This window comes from Ylistrum balloti, unplaced genomic scaffold, assembly GCF_031769215.1.
Source record: "Ylistrum balloti isolate Yb309-2 unplaced genomic scaffold, AGI_CSIRO_Ybal_v1 Utg370568, whole genome shotgun sequence".
Taxonomy (NCBI): domain Eukaryota; kingdom Metazoa; phylum Mollusca; class Bivalvia; order Pectinida; family Pectinidae; genus Ylistrum; species Ylistrum balloti.
Genome location: NW_026782356.1, coordinates 1,447,402 through 1,456,510, shown reverse-complemented (window position 1 = coordinate 1,456,510; position 9,109 = coordinate 1,447,402). Strand labels below are relative to the sequence as shown.

The following is a 9,109-nucleotide window of genomic DNA, read 5'->3' as shown; positions in this document are numbered from 1 at the left end:
GCTGAAATTTGATTGGTCGATTCTTGTCAGCCGACAGTGTGGTATCGTGTGATATCAGTCGACATAGAATGCCATAAAATTATGAACAGAAGAATACAAGTGAATCTGCATTGAGTAAGTATATATTTGTGTGATAACAAGGGACGAACACTGGACTGTGATATCATATTACTCTGGTAAGTCTTTCGCTTGTTTTATCCACGTTAAGGGTACAATAACGACAAAGATGCGCATATCTCTAACTGAACTAGCCTAGAGTAGCAAACAAATAAGACGCAATCAGCTGATTGAAACTGGACTACAAACTTTTTAAGAGTTTTCATAGTCAGGCGTCTGTTTGCTGGTAAGGAATAGTATTTGTATGTTTCGACGGATTAAGTCATAAAACTATTACACAGATATTTTGGATCTACACATCCACCAAAAGTTGGACTTTATTCCAAAAATAATTCGACGTAATTCCCAAACATACGTATACTCTATAAGTAGTTTTCTTATCCCGAGGAAACGTAAGGAGGTGAACATTTAGTAAACGTATGTCTACATGTATACAATTTGTGGGAATCACAGCTATGGTGGTAGCTTCTAATCCATTTTGGGACACCTTTCAATTGAGACTTTTATATCAGACGACGGACATTGTCAAACGTCAAGTATAAATGAGTCTCAAGGAAGAATCTGAAAATGGTTAGGCTAGTGGTAGCTGGTGAATAGAACTAGTAATTCAAGGAATCAGTAAATTTTGGTAAGAGTCAGTTTAATGATGTAGCTCATACTACCTACTACCAGAGACGTATATAACATAATGTGTTATATACGTCTGTGCTACTACTCTAGGATTTAAATCAACATCGGCAAGTGCATTAAACAACTTTTCTTTAATGAAGAGTTCTACGATTTAATAGCACTGTTACATATTTGAAAGGCGTACATGTCATATGAAGAGGTATGTGTTTCTTATTTTACTGCCACTATGATCATGGCTGTGTGATAAACTTATTTTTGGAAAAATTGTCATTGAAATCTGGTGACAGTTTAAGGCATAAATTATAGGGAATCGTATACCAAATGAAAAGAAAGTCAAACCATTTCCAGCAGGATATCTTAAATGGTTTTGTGAAAAAAAAGAGTTTCCAGACATTGGATTGTTTTTTATAAGTTGCATTCCAGGGGAAAGAAGAAATTATTGACAAAATATTAAAGCACTTTGGGCACACAAAAAAATCCTACGTAGGTAATGGGAACAAATGTGGTCAGAACCCTTTCCAAATGCACTGTATGATATTAATGAATAGGATCATGGCACAGTCTAACTTAGTTATTAAGTAGTTTATATAAGCTTGCATATGCATGTTATAGAATATATAGTAAATATGCACCACCGTGTAACCAAAGATACTAAGTTGGTGCAAAATTTAAATTTGAAACTTGCTATTTATGTTTACATTTATTTGCAGCATATACAGAAGAAATTGTTTGAATGTGAAATCTGTCTCTGATACAAAAGAAATCAACCATGGCTGTAACAACAATGCTCACAAGGGGGTCAGTGCTGTTTTTTGTTGGTGTGTTCTTTGCGCTGGTATTGAACTTTCTGCAAATCCAGAGCGAGTCATCAGTAGAGCTCCATTCCTTCCCTGATGAAGTTTTACAACTATTTGCCTCAGCTTGGTGGGTCCCATTAGGTTGTGGATTAGCAGCAGGTAATTACTATTAATGAAATACTTGAGGATGACTTCATTTTGCTCACTGCACAGATGTCTTCCTCCCATACTAATATGTTGGTTGTTATGTGATTAGTTAGTTCGTTTCAGATGGTCATCTGAGAACCTAAATAGGAATACATGTTTATATGTATGTATAATGTATGCATGCACACCTTTGATTCTCAGTAGTAGTAACAGAATATTTTGTTGACTCTAAATTTCACTATATCAGAAATTAAATCACAATTACTGTATATGAAAGGGCAAAATAGGTGTGAAAAAGATTCATCCCTGCATCAGACTTGAGTCAGAGCCAATTTTTGGAAGTTAAAAAAACCTCTTGATTAAGGAGGCTTGGAGATATTGAATGCCCTGGCTTATTACCTCGGCAGTAATTGTGTCTAACACTTAAGTCAAACAGTGATAATGGATTAAGAAAAGTCCAACGGTGATTATGGATTTAGAAAAAGTCAAACAATGATTATGGATTAAGAAATACAATCTAGTAAGCATAGCAAGAATGAATATCCAAGCCAAAGACTGACTTTAGCAGCACATTTATTGCTGGAGTGACTCAAATGAATTTTAGAAAGTACCACAGAAAAATAAATATAGTTGAAGAATGAAATATAACAACAGCAGCAAGACATGATAGGCTCTTCATGCCATGTAAGATTGAAAAAAAACACAACAATGTATTGTCATATATTATGGAATATTGTACCAAACATATTTATGCATATAAACGCTTGTTTTGTGATCTAGATATTCCTATCTAAGTAGATAACCTAGTTTCCTAGTTCAATAGTATACACCTGTCTTGAGCAACTTTAGTTAGTATACATGCTGTAAATCTATTTTGTTGTGAAGGTTATCAATGTGGATATACCTGTTTATGTCGAAATGCACTGCCAAATATTTACTTAATGACACAGGTATACATGTACATGGTCAGACACTGATGTAAGATATTGTCTGATGTCAACAACTAACACCTGTTTGAGTAGTATGGCATGTGATAAGGTTATCTTGTTAGTGTGTATGTACCTGAATGCAAAAGGTAGGACATCTCAGATGTACAAAGTTAATCTGTACATGAGGATAATAAACACATTTTGATGCACATTGACAATCTCATTATCTGTATAAATACAATAGTGTTGTATATATCCCATTTGCAACATTAATTTTATGAAAGATTTAATCAAAGTTTGTGATTTATTTCATCAGTTAAAAGGTTTTTAATGGTAAACTTGGTTTGAGTGATGTAGTGGGAATGTAACATTATATTTAACCTGATTTCAGATTTTGTATTATTTTTCAAAGCTGGCAACGTTTCAGATCAGTTTTGTTTTTTTTTTTTTTTTTCATGATTTGGACTGGTCACAAAAAAATACTTCATTGTAGGGATGGTGGCCATTCCATAGTTAATGCTAATGATTTTTGTAATTGTATTTATTATACATGAATCTTTTTGTTGACAGCATTTATAGGGCTGGTGTATCCACTACTGGACAAGCGTCTGGGTGAGCCGAACATGTGTAAGGGGGAGTGGTCCAGTGTCATGCGATGTGTGGCAGTGTTTGTAGGGATCAACCATGCCAGTGCTGTATCCTTTGTTTACATTATCAAGTTGCTGTGCCAGAATTCTTCTAATCTATTAAATTGTTTCAAATACTTGTACCTTTACAGTCTTCTCTGGTAGAATGTGATCAAAATTGGCCCAATCCCATCTTCCACATTTAAAAATATTGAAATTTGACTATTTAAACAACAAGAATTGTTATCAATATGAAAATAGTTTACTTTAGAAATTGTTTTAGAATGGAATATCTACTGTAAGTGTTTAAAATGTCCTTTGTTCTTTTGCCATTTTCAAATGTGTATTAAATGAAGTGAAGAAAAAAATTATCCTTAACTCTTATTTAGAAAATAGATTTTGCCAACAATATGCAGCTATCTGTAACCTTGGCTGCCATGTCTATTGGTCTATGGTGGTTATTTGACCGCTCCAAGAGTGGATTTGGACTTGGTGTTGGTATTGCTGTCCTTGCTACCCTCATCACACAACTTCTAGTCTACCATGGAGTATACAGGTAAGTTTGATAACAGTACTGGTTTCATGTTACAAATTGTTTTCTGGAGGAGATTTGATTAAAAGTTGGTTATTCACCCTGCCAGTCAGCTGTTAACGAATAACGCTGCATGCACAGTGATAAACCTAAGGCCCATCTTTCAACAGACATAGGCATGAACCAGGAAAAGAACTAGCAATGAAGGTTCAGGGGGATTCTCCTGGAAATTGTTTGCAATCATAGATGCCCACAATTGACATCCTTTTAAAAAAGTGGGATCTTAAAAAAAATTAAAAAAAAAAAAAACAAAGTAGATGACAGCTCCAATACCTGTGACTGGTAGGTTTTTTTGTTACACTTTGATAGGGAGATTTAAATTGACTTGGAATTTACAAGAAAGGAAAAAAATTGAGAAAATGATCTATCCTGTATAACAAAGTAATTGCAAAGCAAACAACAAGAAACTTTTATGTTTTTAATTCTGACAAACATCAGTAGATGGGAAATGGGATGTAGTTTGTGTCTTTCAGAGTTTAACCTAATTTTTTTTTCTAACAATATTAAGGCGTTGTCTAATGTTTAGTGAATGTTTAGTGCCTAATGAATCTTGTCATTTTAGCACTAGACAAAGATCTTATCTCCCATATATGCATAAAAACAAGCATAATATCCCTTGAATTATGTACGTCCATCAATCTTCACAGGTACACCAAAGCAGAATTTCTCTTTGTACGGTCCTGGCTGCCATGCATTGTTTTTTCTGGTGGAGTAACGATGGGAAACATTGGCAGACAACTGGCTATTGTAAGTAGGATTTTGTGCAGATCAATTCAGTTTCCTTGTTTTTATTGCTGAAACATTTTCTTGTTGTCTATTTGTTATTGGTGAATATCGAGACTTAGAGAACTTTTCCTTGGTTTTAATCCCACCTGATCTTTCAATGTCAATGTTTTAAAGTAACTTTTTTATAATAATTAAATTTGTCATATACATTGCTATTTGTAAAAAAGTTATACACATTTATTTTGATATAATTTACATGTATCAAGAATTGATGAGGATTGGCAACAATGTCGATTACTTTCTAAGAAGCCATGGACAGAACAGTTTGGGTTAGTTAAGTAACCTCTGTCTATACCCTAATCGATGAAATGTTAAATGGTAGACTTTAGATTAGTTGGTAGATAAATAATATCCTCTATAAAAAAGAATGAAATTTAACTCTTTGGAATAATATCCAGTTAGCTTTATTTTATCCTATCTTTTTCATTCAGTATGATGGCCATGAAGCTGACGACTCCAAATTGAAGAAAGACTGAAATCCTTCAACAAAACCTTGCAGGGAAGAAAACATTTCAGAAGAAAGAAAAGCAAAACTGTATTTGCCATATTGTGTTCAACAGTTGGCCATATGCACTGCTGATCAGTCAACAGCTGCTAAATGAAGTTTTATTGCAGCAGAATTGCTGATTGTAAGCATAGATCTGACTGGTCCACTGACTTACCAAAGGCTGTATGAAAGGTAAGGTCTCCTTGGTTACTTGTTTGGAGACTGGTTCCTTGTCTTGAAACAGCTGATTGGATCCTTGCCTGGAGACAGCTTAGTGATTCTAATTGGTACCTTGTCTGGAGACAGCTTGGTGATTCTAATTAGTGACTTGTCTTAAGACATGTACATTTGGTGAACTAGTACATCGTAGAGTGCAATGACATTTGTCTCTCCTTTTGGAAATACTAGTCCAGTTTCCCAGTACCAGGAAGAGTAAGCATTTTGGGGAAGGCACATTATTACAGCCATCTTCAATAGTGATTGTTCTGTACAAACTCTTGTTCAATCGATATGTGTATGACAGTAATGCATAATGAGGAATAAGATTTCTGTAGATGTTCAGTCTTGATTTACAGGCAAAATATTCCAGTTATATATTTGTTTCCTCTCACTTTGTTTGGTAAAATCTATATTGCATATTCATTGATTTTGCCTTTTTAAATGTCCAGTATTAAATCATTGCAAATTTTATCTACTCTAATATTAAGATAAACAGTTGGTGTATTTTTGACTAGGAACTGTGACAAGATATGAGAGAAACATCTTTTACCCAAGTATCCTGATGCACCAAATTTGCAAATTCAGAAAGTCTTCTTCAAAATATTTTTATCTTGAATCAAGGTGGTACTTCTTTAAGTAGATTGAAACATGAAAATAATTGTTGAAGAATATCTCATTCTTTTAATGGTGTAAATAAGTTGAATTGGACAAAAGCATTCCAGGTGCATGCCAACTCGTAATTATACATGGTATTGTGCCATCAATATATTGTCTTGTTGCACAAATTAAACATCTTTGATTGTCATCGATATAAAAAAAATTGATACTGATTCATCTGTTTAATAAAGTGTGGTGTCGAAGGGAGATAATTATCCCTTGCCAAACACATTTTGCGGGGATATTAATTTGGGCTATGTCAGTCCGCCCGTCCGTTGTTCTGAGGGATTTTCCACTCTTATAACTTCCAAACCATTCAACTGAACTTCTCAAAATTTGCTGTGTAAATTAAGTTAGTGCCCTAGTTATGCCTTTTGTTATTGACAACATTTCTTTTTTTCATATATTTTTTCTGCTACCAAGCAAACATAAGTAAAAAAAAATACAAATTATTGTTGTCTTTCCTTTGCGGGCTACAACTTTGGAACCATGCCACTCAATTCCACAAAACTTTCTGTAGATATTAGGTTAGTGCACTAATTGTGACTTTTGTTATGGAGGACATTATATCATTAATCTTTTATCTGTTACCATCAAATGTTTGATTTCTTGTGACTTATTGTGTTACTCCAGAACTTATAGTGTTGCATAAATTTGTTCATGGACAATACCAAACACACAGGACCTACATCAAGTTATAAACTTTTACTATAAGGTTGATATATGATGTGGTCAAGTTGAGGATATACAAGGAAATATAATTGATATAATAATAGACAAAAGAAGACATTACACTTTGCACTATTACTTTCACTGTATACGTGTTCTTCAGGTGGTTGTAGTGGTACATAATTGAGTGACATCACCAATTGCTATACCTTTATAAACAGCTGAGTGCAGGGGATAATGCCATGTTTTGTGATTCATTGTTTTTCTTTTGGCTCAGATTTTTTTATTTTTGTTAAAATTTTTTAGTCTTATAACATAGATGCCAATAAGGCTAAATGTCTCGCATTTCACACACCTGGTTAATGTAGAGAATTGATATTGAGAAAAAACCTCTTTATCTTCCTTTAATATCGGGACACTAAACTATTACTTGAACTTTTATTTACTTTTACTTTGTAAATAACTGCTTGGTCAACAGCGACAATAGAACTGTATGGATGGGTAGATTAAATTACTGTGTTACACAGGAATTTTTTTTTTAATGTGCAGGTATACCAAAAATACTATTGATTTCTATAGACGTTACAATTGAGTACTGCATCAGAAGGTTTTGTTTGAGAGATATTACATACCTCACTGGTAAATACTTAATAGTATCAAAAAAGGAGCACATAGTTGTATGTGATTGATAAATGGTTATTGATAAACTGTTGTGATGGAGAGTTTTCTCCCTTGAATGAGAAAGTCCATGGGCAAAAGTATTTAATCATGAAAGTTGATCGATATGGTTGAATGGTAGCTATTTTTGTGTGGTATATGAGACACACACAAACATATATATATATATATTGTACATAGATGTAAGGAATAAACCGTATCTATGTGAAAATATATTATGCGAGTTGAATGAGAAACATTCAGAAGGAGTTTGGTTGGATGTGCGATTCATTTTACGTGTATATGTGTAATGTTAAAAGTGTCAAGGCTTGTGTAAAGAGAAAATATGCTGAATATGAATGAAAGTGAAATGTATACTTACACACAACCTGTGTGTAAATGTGTGTATGCTTAGTACTAGTATATGGCATGTATTATTATGGAATGTTGCTGGTTTTGTGTGTGTGTTTACGTGAATCATGTTCCTTAATAGCAACAGTGTTACAATCATGTATACTTCTGGTAGAAAGTGATATGGACCTTTTTTTCTTCACATTTTTCCACATTAAATATGACACTGATATTGGAAAAAAAAAAGTTTTTGGTTGTGATCACAAATGCTTGATTTTAATCTAGTGATAATTTTATACAAGACTGAGTCTGCATCCCCACAATATCATAAGATTACAGATCAGAGAATGTAGTCTGATATATATTTATATCCAAGAAACACATTTTTTATTTGTCAGAATCAATGTGACATTAGGGTCTCTTTTACATTATTGAACTGATTTTGATAGTGAAGAATGAGTTATGAATGTTCACATGTGTCCTTATCATAGGAACTGATGTTGGTGATGAGGAATGAGAGTTATGTGTACACACCCTATATCATAGGTAATGATGTTGGTAATGAGGAATGAGAGTTTTGAATGTGTACACATCCTGTATCATAGGTACTGATGTTGGTGATGAGGAATGAGAGTTATGAATGTGTACACATCCTGTATCATAGGTAACTGATGTTGGTGATGAGGAATGAGAGTTATGAATGTTTACACATCCTGTATCATAGGTAACTGATGTCGGTGATGAGGAATGAGAGTTATGAATGTGTACACAACCTGTATCATAGGTACTGATGTTGGTGATGAGGAATGAGAGTTATTGAATGTGTACACATCCTGTATCATAGGTAACTGATGTTGGTGATGAGGAATGAGAGTTATGAATGTTTACACATCCTGTATCATAGGTAACTGATGTCGGTGATGAGGAATGAGAGTTATGAATGTGTACACATCCTGTATCATAGGTACTGATGTTGGTGATGAGGAATGAGAGTTATGACTCTCTTTACATGCCATATAAACTTCATACTGTGTTTTGTGTACAAATATTGTTGCACCTGATCTTAAGGTGTAAAAGAAACATTAAAAAAAAAAAAACAGAAATAAAGACCAATAAAAAAGTGAAACGAAATAAACTTAAGCTTTTTCCTTCTGTTGTTAAACGTATATATGATTGTTGATCAAGTGTACTTTTCATTACATATTGTTGTGTCGTCTGCAGAGCTGGTGGACACTTAGGGATCGCTTTGTCCGTTGGCGTCCGTACGAAAGTTTTCCAGACTTTTTTCGCTTATACTTTGAGTTATCAAAATGAAATTTAGTATATGGCTTCTTGTTGGAAGGGTACAGATGAAGTTCGATTCCTGGCTGTCTGTAAACCTTCTTGGCAGAGTTATGCCCCTTTGAACGTAGAATATTCTCTGGGAATATTGTTTTCTGGACTTT

The 9,109-nt window shown here is 33.8% G+C and overlaps 1 protein-coding gene across 3 annotated transcripts; it reads left to right on the top strand.

Moving 5' to 3' along the window:
• The first annotated feature begins 64 nt into the window (after positions 1 to 64).
• On the top strand, positions 65 to 8,785 carry LOC132556401 (insulin-induced gene 2 protein-like). 3 transcript variants are annotated; one of them, XM_060220811.1, is made up of 6 exons: positions 65 to 114; positions 1,458 to 1,703; positions 3,191 to 3,315; positions 3,636 to 3,802; positions 4,486 to 4,585; positions 5,056 to 8,785. In XM_060220811.1, the coding sequence occupies exons 2-6, from the start codon at positions 1,517 to 1,519 to the stop codon at positions 5,098 to 5,100; spliced, it is 624 nt and encodes a 207-aa protein (XP_060076794.1). In that variant the 5' UTR covers positions 65 to 114; positions 1,458 to 1,516; the 3' UTR covers positions 5,101 to 8,785. The 3 variants fall into 3 exon arrangements, with proteins under 3 accessions (XP_060076794.1, XP_060076795.1, XP_060076796.1); XM_060220812.1 differs by lacking the exon at positions 65 to 114 and adding an exon at positions 126 to 176; XM_060220813.1 differs by lacking the exon at positions 65 to 114 and adding an exon at positions 315 to 343.
• Positions 8,786 to 9,109: the final 324 nt, after the last annotated feature.

What these genes read in the sequence shown, in the direction of transcription:
- LOC132556401 (XM_060220811.1), top strand. Translation starts at nt 1,517, where the DNA reads ATGGCTGTAACAACAATGCTCACAAGGGGGTCAGTGCTGTTTTTTGTT. An exon ending in AGGTTGTGGATTAGCAGCAG is followed by an intron (nt 1,704 to 3,190) that starts GTAATTACTATT and finishes TTTTGTTGACAG; the next exon opens with CATTTATAGGGCTGGTGTAT. An exon ending in GGATCAACCATGCCAGTGCT is followed by an intron (nt 3,316 to 3,635) that starts GTATCCTTTGTT and finishes ACTCTTATTTAG; the next exon opens with AAAATAGATTTTGCCAACAA.